Consider the following 22,050-nt stretch of genomic DNA (forward strand, 5'->3'; position numbering starts at 1 on the left):
GCATGCAGATACTATTTTAAGCTTCTGATTGCATCCAATCCAGGTCATAATATGGTACCTGCTGATAACAGAACCATCAGTAAACAAACAGGGTTCCACTTTCAAACATACATTCACTGCCCTCTGTCGTGGCAATGTGATTGGACGGTAGCCAAGAGACTTTTCCAGGGACTTCTGCTTTCAGTAGAGCAAAACAAATTTGCCACCACCCCCCAACAGAACTCGTGAGCCTGTAATGCCAGCTGATAGACAGAAATTCAAATGATGAAACTTTCCTCCAGGAAAAAAAAACATGCAGGGATATATAAACCAACACTTGAGAAACTCTGGGGTGTTGTGCAGCTATTAAAGGCAATAGGACCTCTGCCTGGAAAAAGAAAAAATATGGCAACCGTAAGTGGAAGAGAGGCCTTTGCCCATCTTTATCATCCAAATGGCTGGGGTATAATGTAGTAGAGGTGTGCCCACAAATTCATGGGAGGGGGGAGGGAGAGGATTTCATTATCTGTGTAATTCGGTACCTGTGGGGGTCCTGGAACAGATCCCCCCACCAATACTGAGGGGCCTCTGCCAGAACAAACACTATTGAAGAGACCTGGCGCTGACTGAACAGTCTGACAATTTACAGAAGGGATTTTAGAAGAGATGTTTAAGGCAATCACAAATCATGTTTCATACATGCAGCAAATCACATATATGTTTTAATGTACAAATGAACTTCTTCCACACCATTAGGTAAGTTGAAGATAAGTCAACCAACCAGGGAAGTTTCCAGAATACCATTCAATATCTTTTCTTTCCTCCACAAAAGGAAATGTGAAGCAACCACCGAGGTCTCACTGAAGAGGATGCACAAGCTAGAACAAAACGCTGATATTTCAATAGATATGAGCTCTTCATAATGGGCCTTGCAATAAACCAGAAATCCATCTGAACAGCGTAAGCTCAGCTAACTCTTCCTTATTGCCCAACATGAATTTTCTTTGACACAGTCTGAGATGGCCTCAGTTCCTCAGTCCCGTGAGCAAAAGGACAGGATTCTGAAGTCCGGGGACAGCCATGAGGATGGTGCACGTAAAACCAACAGAGACGAGTTTTCAGTGCTTTAGAAGAAAGTCTGTGTCTAGGATGCTTGCTTGCCCTGCTTTTCCTTGGCAGTTTCTCTTCTCTCCAGTCACGAATATGAACTCTCCCATTTAGAACTAAAATTAACAGACATACACACATATCAGTACAGTGTTTCAGGAAGAATTCTGTATGAAAACCACTAGAAAAAACACAGATCATTTTTGAGAGTAAATTTGAAGATACAGGACTGTGCATATCAAATTCATAACTTCTCCACAGCCTATGTACATAATATTTTTAACTGACATTAACCCATTTCTGCCCAGCCCACAGGTGTACACATTTGATCCCTGTTGCGTATAAGCAACGTTGGGCAGAAATGGCTTAAAATCTTAGGATACTGTTGGAAAAGTCCAAAGTTACCCCTAACTGATAACAGATTATGAAATGGTTGTGTTCACCCTCATGAAATTGTACGAAAGTTTAAAAAAAGATACAGAAGACAGCACTCATACCACAGACTAAAAAATAATCAGTAAAGCACTGAAGAAATAAGTTATCAGTATATTGTTAACACCTAGACAGAAATATCAGGGAAAGTCTGCGTGAAGCGGTGTAAATGGCTTTAAAAGAGTTGAGCTCCTAAGGCAAAGTTTCCCACCTTTTCAGAGTGATGGATAGAACACCTGGCCAGATGGACAAATATTGCCTCAGAAGGTTATATGATCAAATATGATCATGAGCCTCAAGGAGAACACACACACACACACAAATCAGTAGTGTATAAAAGGAGAACTCTCAGGCTGCTCAGGTCTCACACCTCACTTTCTGCAGGCCAGTAGGAGATGTTAGTTCACAGGCTCCCACTCTGAGAGGCCAACTAGAGTGTTAGTCTCCTAGGTCAGTACCATCAGGTCCGCATACACACAGGCAAGGGAGATCCATACTCTCCCATCTCACCTCCACTCAGACTCCTGGTTCTCAGAAGCCACCTGGACCATCGGTCTCTGCTCTCAGCCCTGGATATCACCAAGCTGTCGGCTGCAGTATTGCTTTAGTATAGGGACTTGCGGTGGGTGGGAAGGCAGGTGAGGCAGCGCCTCCCCACCAGAGTCCTTTGAAAAGCACCGTCGCTGTGTGAGATGGCCAAGCACCCCCAACCGCATGTGGGTTTATCAAATCTTTAAAACCTTTAAAACCAAAGTTTCACAGCAGCCTGTACACCCATCAACCAAATGAGAAAAAAGTTGTATGCTGCTGCTAAGCACAACTGTTGAAAAAACCTATACTGTGAAAACATGCACATGCTCACACATATCTTGCACAAGTCACTTTTGGCCTTAGCAAGTTATTACAGTGTGTCTGTAGCCTCATGTAACACCAGACAAATTTTTACAACAATCATGCCTCCAAGATTAGTCATTTCTTTTAGATTTTGAGGTGCTGAACACGAACATGAAAATGCAAAATTGGCTATGGTTTGTGAAAGATCTGCAATAGACAGTTCCATAGACACGTACTGGTAAATCACTGCATCTTTCCCACCACCTATGTACTCAATGCGTTTTGTTTCTCCTAAACGACAGATTTCATTGTCATTTTTGTGCTCAGCACATCAGAATTAGTAAAGATTTAGCTATTCTCATTTCAGAGGCAAATTGTGCATTGCCCAGTGTAATTGGCTACTCTTGTTTACGCAAGTCCCTTTTCCTCTTGCCATTCTCTGCAGCGCTTGTTAACTCTAGTCTAAACTTTTTGGAAAGTCCAGTGAAGCATTTCATCCTCTGTACTTGGGATGGCTTTGATAGATGTTCAAGAAAAACAAACATGAATTCGTCTAACCCAGTTTGGACAAGAACTTCAAGCTGGGAGCTGATGCTGAGCAGTATATACTGGAGTTCAAAGATAATGGTTGCACAAAGCTCTGTTTCTGCAGTTTGTGGCCAATTTGCTGGCTTTCATCCCTGCAGTGATAAACAATCCTCTCCCCTGCTCTGGTGGAGGAACAATTAGCTGTTTCATTTGTAACAGCCCACAGAGTCAAATCCCATTTATTCCTTTTTTGGAATAAAGAGTGAGCGGCAACTTGCTCCAGAATATCCAATGAAACATCAATCAAGCTGCAACTCACCATGCCTAATATCCTATTTATGCTTATTACAGAGAGGAAACAGTAATTAAAAAGAGATTAAGGGCCCAGTCCTATCCAACTTTCCAGCACTGATGCAGCTGCGACGCAGCCCTGAGGTAAGGGAACAAACGTTCCTTTACCTTGAGGCCTCCATGACTGCCCCCCCCCCCACAGGATGCAGTGCACACCCCATTGGCATGGCTGCATCAGAACTGGAAAGTTGGACAGGACTGGGTCCAAAGACAACTGATCTTTCAAGGCATTTAAACTAGCATATAGAAAACTTTCCATCTCTGATCATCCCTTCAAAGGCTTACCTTCAAATACCTGATGATTGTTTCTAAGCAATGTCTGGAGGCCGCCATATTCATTCTTCAGACTTCTTAAAGTGTCCTTGTCTAAATGTTCTGCAATTTCAGTCAAGGTGAGACTCTCTGAAGAAAACAGCATATTTAAGTAAAATAGATAAGATTTTCAATTCTGAGCTTCTGGGGACAGAAATGATTTCTAAGTTGTTATAATGAGTTAACAGAGAGACAGTAGGAGAACACAACTGTCACAAGAGCTTTATGTTTTTTTAGCTATCTACCTGGATATTTATATCCCACTTTTCACTGCAATAGGGTCCCCCACAAGGCAGTTTTATTGCATTCCAGTCTGAGAGTACAATTCAGAATGCTGATTTTGATCCTTAAAGAGCTATGCAGCTTAGAACTGGGATACCTGAAGGACTATCTTCTCTCCCATATGAACTTGCCTGCACTCTTCAATCAGCTGGAGAAGCCCTCCTTCACATCCTCCCAACATCTGAACTGCATTTGCTTAGGATACAGGAGAGGAGAGGCTGTGTCCCAGTTCTGGAACTCCCTTCACACTCTTTCCCTGATAGCCTTTCTACTGTTGCGTGAAAGCCCCCCTCTCAGTAAGCCTTCCAACTGGCTAAATTAGGGGTGTCCAACGTTTTTGGCAGGAGGGCCACATCGTCTCTCTGACACTGTGTCCAGGGCTGGAGAAAAAAAGAATTAATTTACATTTCAAATTTGAATAAATTTACATAAGTTTACATAAATGACTATATTAAAGATGAACTTGTACAAATGAATGAAGGTCTTGCAATAGCTCAAGGCCTATAAAAGGCCTTGCACAAAGCAAGGCTGGCCTTTCCTTTGCAGCCACTACAGACGTGAAACAACAAGTAGTGAAGGGAGCCCTCATCCCACAGCTCACACGAGAGGTCAAACAGTTGCCCTCAAACTGAGAGCAGTTGCGTCAGGCCAGTGTGGGCTCCAACAAATCTCGGGAGGGCCAGAGGCTCATTGGAGAATGGGGGCTCCCTGAGGGCCGCATTGAGAGGCCTTGAGGGCCACAAGTGGCCCCAGGGCTGGGGTTTGGGCACCCCTGGGTTAAATGATTAAGTTGCACATTTTATTGGCCTGCTTTTTTAGCCATCTGCCATCTTGGTTCAATGCTAGTTATCTGCTGGCTTTTTATTGTATATTATATTTCTAAGTACATTTCATTATTCTAAATTGCATTGTTGTCAGTTATCTACGTATGTTATTATGGAAATTAGGGTATACATCAGTGATTTCCAACCTTTTCCATCTCACGGCACACTGAGAAGTCACTAAAATGGTCAAGGCACACCACCAGGTTTTTGACAAGGCACACCATGCTGCCAGTGGGGGCTCACAACTCCCAATTACCTTATTAATAAATGACCTTCCCCTAAATTCCTGTGGCACACCTGTGGACCACTCGTGGCACACCAGTATGCCACGGCACAGTGGTTGAAAATGGCTGGTATACATATTTATAACAACATAACAATAAAACTGTACAAACCTTTCAGGTCAATCATGGCCTCCAATCTCTAATCTCTCTGGGAACTATGGGAGATAATCTAAGTACTCAAGCAGCACTCTTGCAATGGAACTTCCTCCTCAGCATGAAATTTCCCCCTATACATGAACCTCCAGCATATGGTTACGTCTAAGAGGTCAGGGCTATGTTTTTCTAGATCAGCAGTCTCCAAATTGTGGCCCATGGTGCATCCAACAATTGTGTCTGGGCACAGTGTGGCCATGTCAAAGCCTTAACATTACATCCTGCAGCCTCCGCTTTTCTCAACCGGACATTGCTGCGCCTTGCGCCGGGCAGCTGCTTCCCCAGAAGGCTCTGCACCCTGATTTCCCAGGGGAAATGGCTGACCAGTGCAAGGCCCAGCATCGTTCGGGAGTGAAAAGGGTAGGCTGCAGGGTGAAACAGGGAGGCTTCGGAACCACTGCACTGTGCCTGGACACGATTGTTGGGCACACCAGATCTGGCCCACGGGCTGGAATTTGGTGGCTTCTGTTCTAGATTGTTAGACCTTACAAAATATTTACTGGAAAGAATCATCATTACTATAAATATGCATATATCGCTTTTTAACAGATGTTCATAAAGCAGTTTACATAGCAAAATAAACAAGCCCCTGTACCAGAAAGCTACCATCTACTAAGTCAGATTCTCCTTGATCCATCTAGCTACATCTTGTCTACATCAACTAGCAGTGGCTCTTCAGGGTTTCTGATGAGCACTTCCCAGCCCTCAGTGGAAGTTTCAGAGACTGAATCTCAGACCTTTTGCATGGAAAACAGGAGCTCTATCACCGAGCTACAACATGCCCCCAGTGTACTATAAGATTCCCATTTTATATACCTATTAAGCAAAATCTTACCTCCTCGACTCCATGCGTTTGAATTTCCAGGCATATCCACTTGGGTTTCATTTAATAGTAAGTTTGCTACTTTCAACACCACTTTGTCCACAAAATCATGAGGCAGAGCAGTACAGTTTCTGACTTGTTCTTTTCCCCTGGGCAGAAATCCAGATATTAAAACACTCTCCACATCTATCCTTGGAAGCCTTTCGGTATCTGCCATCAGACCACCAGGACTGCTGGCACTGGGGGGGCTGCTGTTTGGGTACAATCCATCCATTCCATCAGGTGTTGTGAGGCTGCACAACTGACGGCTATTGATATATTGTGCTCTTTGTTCATCAAGTACAGTCTCCTGTGTGGCTTCATAAGTTCTAGACTTACCGATTAAGGAAACCTAAAACAAAATGTTTTCAGTTTAAATTCTGAGCACCTAATACAAGAATTACTTATCCAAAACAAAGAGAGAATCCCATCCCACCCCGACAAGTGCTTGTCTCAAAAGAATACTGGTATACAGGTTATAGTGACCATCAGTTATCATCACCTAGTACAGCTTTAACACCCTGTACTAAGGCAAAGATCACCACCAAGCATCAATCACCTACAGTTGTGTCACCCTCTTATGTTATTAGTCTGGATTCCAGACAAGATGGCACACTCTAAAGGTGACTGCAAAACAGAGAGACCAATCTTCTTTCTCAGAGAACAAACACCCCCTAGAGAAATCCATTTCTTACCCCAAATATAAAGGTCAATTAGACCTTAAGTACAAACTTGTGCAACCACTGAACTTTTCCCACAGACTTCCCACCCCATCTAATATCTGGTCTTTGGTTACGGTAACTCATAAGGCCCCCAGTGGGAAAAGGAGTGGGAGAAAAGAGAACCCCAAGATTTTTAGAGGGAAAAAAGAGACAACCTCTAAGGTATTGACAACTCAATCTCATCACTTGAGGACTTGCTATATGATAACTCAAACATTTATGTCTGAATGACTTCCATCAAAGTATACCAAAGTAAATCAGGCAAATCAGGTAAATCAGCACACCTGTGATATTGGGCATACATAGAAGTTTCATGTCTGCAAGTCACCACTTGATGAATAGCCATTAGTTATTTGATTTTTTTCTGTAAACCACTTGGTGAACTTTTGTTGAAAAGCAGTATATAAATACTGTATAATAACAACAACAACGACAACAACAACAACAGTGATGTTGTAAGCAATGAGTGACAAACAGGCATGTTTAACTCATCCTGATATCCCAGAACACTGATTATTTCTTTCCTATATTTCCCCCCATTCTGACTAGAAACCTGTACCTTGCTTCCACCCACTCTACAGAAGGTAACTGAAGTATGTACAGTTCTCCTAAATATATTGCTACTCTGCAGTTAGAGTTCTTAATTTAGAGCCAGTTGTACAGGTCAAATGATTGTACTTTCTCAAAGCTGACCTCCTCCTCCCTTATTTTTTCCAAAGGAAACCACAGCAATACAAGATATTTATTGGGGAAAGCATGGATGCAAAAGAACTCTTCACCTCCTCTTGATGACAGTTCTAATTTTATTATTTTGGATTTTTCTGATTGAATAAAAGTATGGCACATAGCCCTAGCTTCAGAAAATTCTCTGTGTTGGAATCTTGGCTCAACAACACCATACAGTGAGGCAACTAAAGTTTATGGAATGAGAAAGAATATAATTGGCAGTTACCCTTTTGGTTGAAGGAATTCTAAGGCAATCTTCTTCCACACTGAAGCCACACACAAATCCAACTTCTGTGATAAAATCAAGATATTCTCGATATTGGGTCTTCTTACTTTGCCTTCGGTTGTACTTTCCATGGAAGTCAAAGAAGCAGCAAGGCAGTAAAAAATAGCGGCAAGAATATGAAGACCTGCAAAGAATGAGAGGTTAACACACCATCTGCTGTAACAATTCAAAAGGCATTTGCAAACACACTTGTTGGCCTAAGAACCTTCGTTCCAATCCAGGAGGCACAACAAGTGACACATAAATTTAAGGTCTCAGGAGATCATAGATTGAACCCCTACATGATTCCCCCCCCAGTTCTTGCCAAGAGATGCCAATATAAGGGGCTCTACCTGCAAAAGATAACAGCTTTAGAGGGTCATGGTCTAATGTAGCTTAATATTAAACTAAGTCAAGATGAAAGTTTCCTCCTCTACCAAGGGGAATTTTGTTCAGAAAGGACTTCCCCCATTTGATAAAACTTCAGTGAAGTTTTACCTGTGGTTGAGCAAGCCACAAACAGCAACCTGATTCCCTGAGAAGTTGGTTGGAGGAAGCTGAAACCACACTCTTCTGCACCATAACTGTGGGCAAATATTAGATTCTGTAACGCGGGAAAAGTAGGACTGGAACTAGCCCCATGCTCAGGAAACTACCAAAAGACAGGCCGTTGAGTAGTCTCACCAGCCTCTCTCTACACAGTCAAAGCAAGGCATATTAAAAATAAATGTCTGGGTTCCTCTGTCTCCTTTTAAAAAGTTATATATTTTAAAAAGATGGCTTAAGAGGTGCTCAGGAGCCCCCAAAACACCCTGCTTCCCTTGTATAAAGATAAACTGGAGCTCCCACCTTAGACTAGAGGTGGTTCTTAGCCCTGCTTTCCCAGTGCCGAAGAGCAGGAACTTTGCCTGATTGAGAATGTTCTCCTATGTACAAGGTGAGAAAAAATAAAAGGTCCAATAAGAGCCAAACTACAGCTACTAATATTTTAGATCATGGGCCTCCAAACTGTAGCCCACAGGGCAGACCCGGCATCACAAGGTTACTTAGGCGCCTGGGCTTGGTGCGGCAGTGGCTAAGGTTTCCCATCTTGCTCCACAGCCTCCCCTTTTTGCAGTCTATCTTTGCACCAACTTGCGCCAGGCAGCCACTTCCCCTGGGAAATCAGGATGCAGAGCATGCTGGAGCGACAGGCAGCAGAAGTGGCTGCCCAGTATAAATTGCTGCAAATATCCGCTGGGAAAAGGGGAGACTGGAGCATGGGACAGAAAACTTTCACTATCACCACACCCGAAAAGGAGTCTTGTGATGAAGCGGACCATGGTTTGGAGACCGCTGTTCTAGGTTCTACCCAAGGCTAGAAACTTGAAGTATCTTTTTAGTATCCTGAACCACAGAGGGCCAATGTCCTCCTCAACTTGTAGCACCTCCCTGACTCTTGCTTTCAAGTGAAACGCCACCACTTTCTGGCAAGTTTTTAGACTTGGTCACACCCTGTAGTTTTCACCCTTTCCCTTGAGGCTTGTTGCAAAAGGCATCTCTATTAGTTTGTTCGGTTTCCCATTCTATCAGGATAGTCAAAAAGCTAGTTCCAACATCCTTTGGCCATGCTCAAACTGACAAAGGGACTTTTCAAAGACACCAAGATTAAAAGAATTGGGAGAAAGTTTAGCTTAATCTAAATCTGCAAAACTCAGAGTGAATCCCACAAGTATTCATGCTTAAGAGGTGAGCCTGAAATTCTCACAGGGCATAATACCATGTTTCAGAGCCCAAGAGGAGAGAAAAAAAATCTTAAAAATATCTACCATTTATCTATGTATTCTTCAATCGACGAAATATAAACACACAGCTGAATTAAAGATTGGCGCACATAAAATCAGCACACTAAACCACCACCACCAGGATGCTTATTTAAATAACTTACTGTGATTATTTTTCCATGCCATGAGCCTTGTGTGCACACAGCAACAACCCACACCACAGAGATTGGGGAGGTTTATACCACACCACTGCAAACTATTTGTGTTGTTTTTTTATGCAGAGGTATGAAGCAGTTTCAGAAGACAGTATGAAATCCAGAGTTATAGTTTCAGAGAAATTCAACAAACCATGAACCTCAGGGTTGCTTAGAAGCATAACACAAGAGGCAAAGAGAACCATGTATGCAGTCCCAACTTCCTTGGAGAAACATGGTATAAAAATGAAGTCAATCAAGCCCTACAGAAAGCCATTAAACATGACTTCTGCTAGGTCGCTGTTGGATGCACTGGCCCTCAGCACTGAAGTCAGAAAGGGTAACAGCAGCAACTATTACTAGCTTACAATACTGGTACTGCAATATTCTTTGCATTTTTCTTTTAAGAGGAAAGCTCAAAAATTGAAGTCAGTTGAGGAGTTTGGAGCTGTACATGCACAGTATTTATCTAATTAGGGAGCAACAGAAATCAGGCTGATAATATAGGACAGATGAAGCAAGAGTTTGCCACAGATTTTAATTTTTGTTTCCTAATGGGACAATGCATGTGCATATTGGGTATCCACAGTTGCTTCCCTGTTTTCAGAACCTTAAGTAGTACCTGGCTGCTATTACAGGTATCCATGGTGTCAGTTCATCAGAATGATTCCCGATTAACCAGTCAACATCAGGATAGAGACTGTCTGGACGAACTATACCTTCCTAAGAAGAAGAAAAGACAACTGCATATACCTTATGTCAAGTAACAGAAAGAAAAAAGGATTGATAGTGTTTTACTGCTGAACTCTATTATTGGCTATATTGAATTTGTTATTTAAATAATTATTTTTTCTAAAATAGTGTGGGTTATTACCATCAGGTTGTACACTTCGAGACTGATTTACTCATCTTTTCTGACAAGGAGATCAGTAATGCAATTTGCCAACTGCCACATTCCTGTCAACAATCATAGTAATCACTATGTAGTCACAATCTCTTCCAAAGATATTTTAAACAGAAGAAAAACTTCTCTGTCTAGCCTGCTCCACTTCATACACCATGCTTTCTCCTGTAATAAAGATCAGCTGGACCCCAATGTTAGTGTCTACAGGAAAATGTCATCTCTGTATATTTCAGAGACTGGAAGGTTAATTTGACTAACCTGATGACAACACAACAAGCACTTTATGTTGATGCAACAATTAAGATACAGTGGTATTAATCAGGGTTTTTAACTCACACATACCCACACACTTTTTCAGGAGATTTTGGGTAGAAAGAAGATATCTGAGTGTAGTTCTATTTTGAACTAATAAGATTAACAGATTCCAGATTCCCAGCATGGGTATATACCACATTCAGCCACTAGAGGCACTGAATGTAATATAACGGAAAGACAATCCCTTACATTGCATTACATTCAGCACCTCTAAAGGCTGAATGAGATATATACCAATGTTGGGAGACGTTGGAATATAAATATAAACATAAAACTAATGCCTACATTAAACTTAAACAGAGCGGAAATGGAGACAAAAAGAAGTTTGTGATTTACATCAAAGCTTGCTTGATTTTTTTCCCCTCTGCTCCCCTCCTCTTCCCATTCATACCCACTTATTGTATTCAATCAAACTCTCAGCATATCAGTTCTCCACATATGTATGTATGTATGTATGTATGTATCCATCCATCCATCCATCCATCCATCCATCCATTCTTCCTCAACACTGTGTCAGAAATACATGCAGCCCTCATGCCGAAAAATTTGGAGACCTCTGCTATAAACAATAATCCTCAATACAATTTCAAATGTTACATTAAATTAGAGGTGCCAAATACATCTTTTTTTTTTTTTAATATAAAGACCAAGACACTCCACTATGACTAAACTGGAGTTTTTAAAACCTTGATATCCAATTAGGAAATTGCTTTTTATAAAAGCAGGAGGGTTCAGTGCCAAGTTCAGTGTGTGTTTAATAGTTCACACTTCCTTAAGTAAATGTCAGGCTTGTTAATCTTGCTTGCACATGTTTCTCTCTCTATTCAAATTTTCTCCACACAAAATATGAGAAAGTCATGACAGGTGGCACTTGATCATATTAGAAATTAACATGAAATATCAGGACTTTGACAAAACCCAAAAGAGTCAATTCTGGTTCAGTCACTGAGTCTACTATTTCACCCACTCTCATCTTACAGGCACCTTAACTGCAGTTATCCCATTTGGGGGTTCTTTGCCATAGAGGTCCAAGTGTAAATATCTACTGTTAAAAAACACAGCCAAATCAAGACAAATGAAGTTGCTTACAAAGATTTCTGAATATATTAACATTTCAACCTAATCTTGTACATAAGAGACTTATAAAACATACACTATAATAAAATTAACTGTGTATACGAGTGGGTTGGGGAGATTACTTTATAAGAGTTAACACTGTTTCAGAATGGGAGTTTGCAAAATACAGGTTTGCATGAACAGTCACTGAGGAAGACAAAGACACACATTTTAACAATACCTCCAAGCATGTCTGTGGGCCATACATGTCCCATATTTTTCTTCTTCTAACATCTATCCCTTTGCCTGGATGCTGAAAATGCAGCAGATGAATTATTAGTGATCATAATACTGTACATCTCACACATATCTCTTGTTTCAGGAATTATTCCAATGACAGTCAATTTATAAACATATGGAACACAGACAGAGCTCAGTTCTTAAAGTGAGAGATGATGGTGGGATTGAGACTTGCCTGTAATTTTTAAGTGAAAAACTTTGCCCCTCATCCTAGTATTGTCACCCAATTATCCTTAATCAGTGGTAAGGTATGCATACAGCAATGCTGGTGCACTAAGGGCTGAATCTGACTGTTGTGATCTGGGTGACCCACAGCCCAATCCTATGCATGTCTACTCAGAAGCAAGTCCCATTAGAGTCAATGGGGCTTACTCCCAGGAAAGTGTGCATAGGACTGGGCTGCCACTTTCTTAGAAACAGCAGCCCTGCTCCACCCCAGCTCGAACAGTTCTGCCAATTATTTTAGTTTAATTTGTCCCACTAAAGCAAAGCAAATTTGTTCCACAGCACTAAAAGCAAGTCACTGAAAAAAATTCAAGTCTACTGAGATTCCATTTTCTAGTCAAATTACCACAAAATAGAATAAAGATGGAACAAAATGGGTTCCAAGACTAAAAGTCTCAAGCAAAGTTCTGAGAACAAAGCCTGCCAAAATATATCTCTAGTTTTTGTTTTTTTTTTGGGGGGGGGGGGGAGAAGAGGGGAAAAAATGGATCATACTTCATGTAGCAAAGTGTCAGAAACAGGAAGATTACTAAAGGTGATGTTTTCTCAATGGAAGTTATTTACCCCTTCATTGCTTAATACATGAACCAGGAGACCATTGCCACAGCCAAGATCCACAAAAGACTGTTTCTTAGACAGCCCTCTCTCAGCTCTCTCATCTTCCCAGAGGATCTAAGGCAAAAACAAACATACAAACCAAGTTTTAGATACTGTAAATGACAAACAGCAGTACTTAACAGAATTATAATCAGAGATCGACAGACATCAATATTGATTTACAGAAATCAAGCAGCTTTTACAATGAGACTGTAAACTGCTATGTGGCCATTTCATTTTTTTAACAAGATAATAATAAAATTATGTCATTAGATACAAGACCATGAAGTTTAACAATGCATTTGAGGTGTCCTTCTTTAACAGCATACCTCAGGGAACATCTTCACCTGTACTCACTCCCTGTATTCCCTGAGATCAAGCAGCGATGCCCTGCTTTCTTGGAACCTGGAGCATTTTAGTAATAGCACCATGGCTACAGAATGTCCTTTCTTCAAAAGGACAGCAACCAAAGTTAATCTTGTAACACTATTTACTCTTTAGATGGCACAAAATTTTGCCCAAGAATTGAATTTTAAGCCAAATTCCAAATCATTCTGGGTTTTTACTTTTTACAAAGTTCCATTTTGTCCTCAAAACCATTTAGTCATTTTCAACCACTTTGTAAAATTAAGCATGAATAGGACTGCAGTGCTAATTGGGAGTAAATTCCACTGAACTCAATGAGACTTAATTCTGAGTAGACAGGCTTATGACTGAGCTGTTGTTTTCTTAAGTTGATAACTTAAAAAGTATTAGTTAGGTCTTCAGCCACTACCTACCAGCAGATACGTAGCTATAGCAACATCCTCGTAAACAAACTTTTCAGGATCTGTTACTTCAGGCCATATCTACATATAAACAAGCAAAGCAATTAATTCTGAACATTCAACATTACTGCTATTCCAATACATGCTTAAACATACACTTCACAATCACAATCCTCCACCACCAACCTCCGCTTCTGGTTAAATCCTGCTTGCAAATACCTTCCCCTCCCCACAATCTCCTTTCCAAGGATATACCAAGACAAGCTCATGAGAAGAATTCTCCTTGCAATAAATGGAAGGATTTCTGTCCTCTCCAATATGCTGCAATGATATGCAGATACTGCAAGTGCGAATGAAGCAAGATGGAGCTCAGTGTGGAACAGACAGCTGAACATATCTCCTTGCCTTAATTAGTTGACATGATTGAATAATTGGGGGTGCGTTAGAAGGAGCTTGTAGATAAGCTGCCTAAGAATACCTGTCAAAAAGTTTGTCCATAACTGTGCCAATAGATATTACAAATACAGGAGTCTCTCCATATCCATGGAGGTTCCATTCCACCTCCCATCCCCCACCCCCGCAGATAAAAGGGGACAGATAAAAGGGGATAAATTCAGTAGCAGCCCCCTGCACATCTTACCTTCCTTTTTCTTTAGTATCAGTTGAAGCACAGGTGTTTCTACCTTAACAGAGGAACATTCTTGCTTAACTGAAGAACATGAAACCAGTCTGCACACTACAAGGAGGAGACTAACAGAACAGAACAGTTCCTAGATCCTGTTATCATTTGGTTAGTCTTCCTCCAGCGTGCAGGCTAGCTGCCTGCATGTCACAATCTTCAGTTAAGCAAGAATATTCCTCTGTTAAGGAAGAATATAATATAATAATATAATAATATACAGTATTTATATACCGCCTTTCTTGGTCTTTATTCAAGACTTTATTCAAGGCGGTTTACACAGGCAGGCTTATTAAATCCACGCAGGGATTTTTACAAATTGAAAGAAGGTTCTCTCTTTCAAGAACCACCACATTCAAGATGTTACGCTCCGATCTGGTTTAACATTCTGGCCTCCATCCTCCCACGCTCCGAGCAGATGGAACAGCTCAGCTGCAGCTTGCCAGCTGCTTCAAGGTCGCACGGTGCCGGTGGCCTCGAACTGGCGACCTTGTGGATGTTAATCTTCAGGCAAATGGAGGCTCTACCCTCTAGACCAGACCTCCTGCCCTATGCTTCAACTGCTACTAAAGAAAAACAAAGGTACTGTAATAGGCACAGGGGTGGTGTGTTCCCCCCCCATCCACAGATAAGTGAAACAATGGATACCAGATCCAAAGGATATGGGGGGGGGAGAGATGCCTGTATTACTCCCCATACTGTATGGACATCTCTCTCTCTCTCTCTCCAGGATAAAATACTTTAATGAAGTTTCATCATGTCTTCTTCTTTGAATGAGAAATGCAGCATCACTGAGGAGGGAAAAGGGTCACTGTTCTGCCATTTACCTTTACAATCTCTTTGTATTTTTCTTTTAGTTCTTGATAAATTTTGCTGTATCTAGCCACAGAAATGAGAGAAAGTGTATGCTTAAAGTCACGCTTGGTTATCTCCGTGGACCACTTGGCCACTTTAGACAGCAGCTCGCTTCCAAGCCAGGTTGTTTTAGGGTATAAAATTCCATCTGAAATATAGTTTTCTGGAGATGCTGATAAAATTGACACAGACCTTTAAACAACATTAAAAAAAGAATCAGAGCAGTTCAAGAATAAAATGTTTGTTCAGTTGGTGCCACAAGTCAACTAAGCATGGATCTCTTTGTGTCTTAATGGCGTGCCAGTTAAGTGCCAAAAGAAGACACTGTTTGTGTGAAGTGGATCCCAAATACTTCTGACATAACTGCATACGTATGTTTGTACTAAATGCAAAAACAGTCAGACTTACAAAGAGAAGAACAAAGAATAACTAACTAAATGAACTGAAACATCCCATCTAACACATTATGGAAACCATTTAGCCAGTCAGCTGTTTCTGAAGCAGAGACTGCTTTAAGAGTCTAGTGCAGCCATTTTCAACCATTGTGCTGTGGCACACTGGTGTGCCACAGGAATTTGGGGGAAGATCATTTATTAGTAGGACCAATGGGATTGTGAGCCCCCCACTGGCAGCACGGTATGCCTTGTCAATTGGCAAAAACCTGATGGTGTGCCTTGACAATTTTAGTGCCTTGTCAGTGTGCCATGAGATGAAAAAGGTTGAAAATCGCTGGTCTAGAGGGCCACAACTGAACACTGCAATAATTCCACAACATCATTTATCATTCGGCACAAATACTGGGGAAAGTGAAAAATTTTCTTAGACCCACCATTCATTATCTTTGGTGTGCAGAAGTCGAATTTGATAAACATTAGACATCTTGGCCTTGTATCTTCCTTCATGGGTTTTTTCCAAAGGCAAGAAGGTCACAGTTCCATTAAAGATATCTGAAAATATTTATAAACAGTATAACTTTCTTTATTTGTTACTTTTAGAAAGGATAATGTATAATGCTATTTAGAATGAACATAGCATTTAAGAATTCAAGTATTTTGCATCTATTAGCTTACTGTAATCCTTGCAAGAAATGCACTAGCATTATAGTACATGGAAAGTTGAGACCAAGATTTTGCAACTTGCTTAAGACCACCAAGTCAGTTCATGGGAAAAGGCAAAATTCAAACCAGGAACTTAATGATTTATAGCTCAGTCTCTCAAACACTATACTGTACAAACCACTTAAAATACAAAACTGACAGATAAATACAGCATAGAACACATCAGTAACACAATCACAAAGCAAGAAAAAGTATCACTGAATCTAGGTTCATAAGACTATCATAGCACTGTTATGTTTCTAATAACTCTTTTTTCTACACACAGACACTGAAAATGTTTGGCTTTAACTAGTAAAGATTATGCTGGAATGGAAGAAGTCAGGCAAATTCCTTAGCATTGTTTTCTAAAGCTGGAAAAACCAAGACTGCATATGGAATCAACTACCCTAATTTAGTGCTGATTTGTTTAACATATTTATATTTGCCTAAACCAACTGGCCCACCTCACCCCAGCACTGTCTGTTCTAGTGGCTGTCTGCTGGTATTCATTTGCATTTTTTTAGATTGTGAGCCCTTTTGGGACAGGGAGCCATTTAGTTATTTGATTTTTCTCTGTCAACCGCTTTGTGAACTTTTAGTTGAAAAGCGGTATATAAATACTGTTAATAATTAATAATAATAATTCTGACACAGCCTACAACAATACAACAGCCAGCAAATAAAAACCCAACGTAATTTAAAAAGCAACCTTTTTCAGATCCCACCAAATGCAGATAGTCAATTACTGATTCAGAATGCCCACAGCTGATATTACATATGATGAAAAGGAGAAAGAGTTGCTTTTATTGAAGATAACTTCAATAAAAGGTGCAAAAGAGAGCGACTAAGATGATCACGGGGCTGGGGCACCTTCCTTATGAGGAAAGGCTACGGCGTTTGGGCCTCTTCAGCCTAGAAAAGAGACACCTCAGGGGGGACATGATTGAGACATACAAAATTATGCAGGGGGTGGACAGAGTGGATAGAGAGATGCTCTTTACACTCTCACATAACACCAGAACCAGGGGACATCCACTCAAATTGAGTGTTGGGAGAGTTAGGACAGACAAAAGAAAATATTTCTTTACTCAGTGTGTAGTTGGTCTGCGGAACTCCTTGCCACAGGATGTGGAGATGGCATCTGGCCTGGATGCCTTTAAAAGGGGATTGGACAAGTTTCTGGAGGAAAAATCCATTACGGGGTACAAGCCATGATGTGCATGTACAACCTCCTGATTTTAGAAATGAGCTACGTCAGAATGCCAGATGCAAGGGAGCGCGCCAGAATGAGGTCTCGTTATCTGGTGTGCTCCCTGGGGCATTTGGTGGGCCGCTGTGAGATACTGGAAGCTGGACAAGATGGGCCTATGGCCTGATCCAGTGGGGCTGTTCTTATGTTATGTTATGTTCTTAACTTCCTACAAATCCCCAAGAGCCCTGTCATTTTACATAGGTATCTGCTCTGCTATTTATGAGCTAACAAAATGGAACCCAGAAAAAATCCAAAGTATATATGCCAGTGTTTCTCAAACTGTGGGTCGGGACCCACTAGGTGGATCACAAGCCCATTTCAGGTGGGTCCCCATTCACCAATATTTTATTTTTGCTATATTAGACTTGATGCTGCCATGGTATGTGACTGTATTTGGGGAAATGTTGCAGACCTGTCCTTTTAACAAGCTACTATGTATGTTCTTTTAACAATTAGAGTAAATGGGACTTGCTCAATGGGTAAGTGTGGGTAGGACTGCAGCCTAGGATTGTTAAAAATTTTAACAATTAGAGTAAATGGGACTTGCTCAATGGGTAAGTGTGGGTAGGACTGCAGCCTAGGATTGTTAAAAATTTTCCTGCTTGATGATATCACTTCTGGTCATGACATAACTTCCGGTGGGTCCTGACAAGATTCTCATTCTAAAAAGTGGGTCCCGGTGCTAAGTGTGTGAGAACCACTGATATATGCCATGAATTGGATTAGTAGTCTTTTATTAGTATTAGTAGTTATTTAGTAGTATTAGTAGTATTAGTTATTAGTAGTCTTTTTATCTTCTAAAACTTGTCTGTCAGATAGAAATAGAATAATCACAGCACAGTGGTCCCAATTTTCACTCCAGATAACTGATCTAGAAGGATTCCATGGTGAAATTACACAGGCCTACAAAATTAAGGGTCAGAAAAGTTTTTCGCAAACTTTATAGTGGTTTGATATGAATTTGGGGTGCCGACTCAAAAAATAGCATCCGTTTTGCCCTATCATGTCTACTTTTGGAGATATAGTATAGCCTCATTAGTGAATGGTTCAAGCAGCTTCCTCATGAGGAAGCTGCTTGAACCATTCACTAAGAGGCTATGCCAGTCTCAAAAACTAGACGTGATAGGGCAAAACGGATGCCATTTTTGGAAACTGCACCCCAAATATACCCAGGAATTGGTATAACATTTAAGGAAGCAAAATGTGTGTTGGTCTGCATTATATGCCCCCCCCCCACACACACCCCTCCAGGCAACTTAGCAAAGCCATCAGGCCAAAAGTACTGAAATTCATCTAGGCACCAGCAACACTGGGGTACCCTCTGCTTCAATTGCACAGTTGTCAATGCCAGGGCAAAGTGGATGCAAGCAGTTTTATTTATGAAATGCCTTGTGAACTAATTACAAGATGACTCTGAAGATATTAAGTTACCATATTGAACAGTCAGATGAAGTGCTCTTGAGTACTTCAATGCCACAGAATAGGCTCCAAAATGTATTCATACCCACATCTGGACATGATTACTAAGCTTTTCTCCAGTTGGACTCAATCTGTCATCCCACCATTTTTTGTTGCTCTCAGTTTATGTCAACTCTCATGTCAAGTACATATTTTGGAGACATACCCAGGCCATTAAAGGAGCATCAGCTATGCCATCAAGAAACCATTCCAATTCATCAGACTTCTAAGGTGGACCATCCTAACTGGTGCTGTGCCTTCTCCCCACAGCAGTTATAAGTCCCTGCAAGCAATCTTATGATCGTAAATAAAGTTTGAGCATAACAGAAGGCCAACTCAAACAGGCGTCATGTAATCGTACTGTCTACCGACATAGACTATAAGAGCATAAAAGTCAATGAAAACTTTCTGGCTTCAAAGCCCATGTCAGCAATTTACTGCATTAGAGAAGAGCACTGATATTGCATTCCATCTGTGGTACAATATATTATCTTCTGATGGGGGGGGGGAGAGAGAGAGAGATCACAAGAACCTTACTCCAGAAGAGTTTATTGAAAACCCACATTACTGGGCAACTGGGAGGACAAACAAACAGGGGAATATACACACACCATTTTGAGGTGGGGGGGGGGGGAGTGGGAAAATAAAGATGTAGTAATAAACAGATGACACAGCCAGTGTTTCCCATTACCCTTTTAAAGGCATCTAAGCCAGACACTACCACCACATCTTGTGGCAAGGAGTTCCACATATTAATTACATTCTGCTTAAAGAAATATTTTCTTTTGTCTGTTCTAACTCTTCTGCCATGGTTGCAAAGGCTGTCCCCGGTTCTGGTGTTGTGTGTGAGAGAGAAAAGAACACCCCTCAAATGAGGGCACTATGAAGACTGTCCTTTGCTTTGAGGTGCTGCTGCTTACTCAAAACACTGCTATGCAGAAAGCATCCCCAACCAGTGATATGTGGTGGGTGGGAAGGTAGGTGAGGCAGAGCATCCCCACCAGAGCCCTTCAAAAAGTACCACTGCCACCATGTGAGGTGCCCAAGCACTCACAAACCATGTGCTCTCTGTGCTCTCCACACTCTGTGCATGAGTTTGAGTGCCTCACGCTGTAGCAGTGCTTTTTGAAGGATTCGGAGAGGAGGAGAAGCTCTACCTCACTGCCTTCCCACCCACCGCACGTGCCTGCTCCAAACCCCAAATGAATGGGTGTGGGGGGGGGAGAGTTTTATGGCTGGGACTACAGAAGACAAGGTGTGTATGTAGGTGTGTATGCGCACACAGATATTTATATTTGTGCATTGTTTTGGTTTCTATTCTCTGTATGGCATTTGCACAGAGACGTTACCTATCACATTTCTATGCCAAATGAAGGTTTGTTGAGTTGAGTTGACAAGGTAGCAGCGTCCACGTATGTATGTAATGCATGTGTGCACATATATTTATATTTGTTTTGGTTTTTAATCTCTGTATGGCATTTGCACAGAGATGGAAGAAGTCAGGAGAATTCTTTGGTACTGTTTTCTAAAGCTGGAAAAGCCAAGACTATATGTATGCCAAATAAAGGTTTGTGGAGTCGACAAGCTGTCAGCGCCAGTGTGCTCTCCCCAGGAGTGTTCCGGGGCCAGACAATGTCCTGGGTGGCTTCTGCACACGGCGGCAGACCAACAAGACCACATAGTGGTGCCGCTGCTTACAGGAGACAGCGCTGCGCAGAAAGCATTCCACCAGCAACATGTGGTGGGGAGGCTGGTGGAAAGCGCCACCGCTGCTGTGGGAAGTGGGGCAGGTGAGGCAGGGCCTCCCCCCCATGGGGTGCTTGGGAAAGAGGTGCCTCCTCGTGAGGTGAGGCAGTGCCCCCCCCCGGAGTCCTTTGAAAAGCACCGCTGTCGCTGTGTGAGGTGCTCAAGCACACCCGATCCACCTGGGTGTGCTTGAGCGCCTCACACAGCGGCGGCGCTTTTCAAAGGACTCTGGGGGGGAGGCTCTGCCTCACCTCACAAGTCAGCACTGCTTTCCAAAGCACCCCAGTGGGGGGGGGGGAGGCTCTGCCTCACCTGACAAGCTGGCAGCACCTTCCAAAGGCCTCCAGCGGGAGGCTCTGCCTCACCTGCCCCCCAGCAGACGCCGTGACCCCCCAGGCACAGCCAAGGGCCTAGCCTGGCCTCCAGAGCCCCCAGTCACCTTTGACGACCATCTCCTGGGCGGGGGCGCCCCCCTTGGGCACGAGGGTCCTGAGCAGCGCCTCCAGCGGCGCCTCCTCCTCCCGGGCCGGCCCCTCGGGCAGCAGCAGGCGGTGGAGGGCCTCGCGGTCCTCGCAGCCGCACAGGGCCTCCCAGGCGGCCTCCAGCGGGGAGCCCGCAGGTGACTGGGCCTGCGCTGCCCCGAGGCGAGGCCGCCTCACCTTGCGGACCTCGTCCAGGTGGGCACCGCACAGCCGCTTGTTGGCCACCTGCGGCCGCTCCAGCCACACGCCCACCGCCGCCCAGAAACCCCCGCGCGGCGCCTCCCGCAGCACTGCCTCGCCCAGCATCTCCATAGCATCCGACGGCGGAGACGACCCAGCAGGCGCGCGGCGGTGATGTCACAGCGCGGCGACACCCCCCGGTCGTCTGATTGGCAGGAACTTGAGTCATAGAGACTGAAAGATTAGAGACGCACCTGCATAGTCCAAGTATGACTACTGGGATCATAGACAATAAGAGGCTAGAGAGGCACATAAATAGATCAAGGAAGACTTCTGGGGTCATAGGCACTTAAGGGCTAGAGAGGCACCGAGTATCGGGTCATAGACACTGAAAGGGCTAGATAGGCACCTCCATAGTACAAATATGACTTCTAGTGTTATAGATACTAAAGGGCTAGAGAGGTACCTGCGTAGAGCAAGCATGACTTCCGGGATCATAGACACAAAATGGCTAGATGG

General features: G+C 42.6%; 1 protein-coding gene across 2 annotated transcripts; it reads right to left on the minus strand.

The window, feature by feature from the left end:
- Window positions 1-691: 691 nt before the first annotated feature.
- Window positions 692-21,724, minus strand: TRMT44 (tRNA methyltransferase 44 homolog). Of its 2 annotated transcripts, none has more exons than XM_066632618.1 (11): window positions 21,309-21,724; window positions 16,146-16,263; window positions 15,289-15,508; window positions 13,795-13,863; window positions 12,983-13,090; window positions 12,135-12,206; window positions 10,241-10,341; window positions 7,623-7,806; window positions 5,922-6,300; window positions 3,517-3,633; window positions 692-1,202 (listed from the first exon to the last, which is right to left on the minus strand). In XM_066632618.1, the coding sequence occupies exons 1-11, from the start codon at window positions 21,661-21,663 to the stop codon at window positions 961-963; spliced, it is 1,965 nt and encodes a 654-aa protein (XP_066488715.1). In that variant the 5' UTR covers window positions 21,664-21,724; the 3' UTR covers window positions 692-960. The 2 variants fall into 2 exon arrangements, with proteins under 2 accessions (XP_066488715.1, XP_066488716.1); XM_066632619.1 differs by having other exon boundaries at window positions 21,529-21,613.
- Between the last annotated feature and the right edge of the window lie 326 nt (window positions 21,725-22,050).

The sequence above is a fragment of the Tiliqua scincoides genome, chromosome 6 (genome assembly GCF_035046505.1).
Source record: "Tiliqua scincoides isolate rTilSci1 chromosome 6, rTilSci1.hap2, whole genome shotgun sequence".
Taxonomy (NCBI): domain Eukaryota; kingdom Metazoa; phylum Chordata; class Lepidosauria; order Squamata; family Scincidae; genus Tiliqua; species Tiliqua scincoides.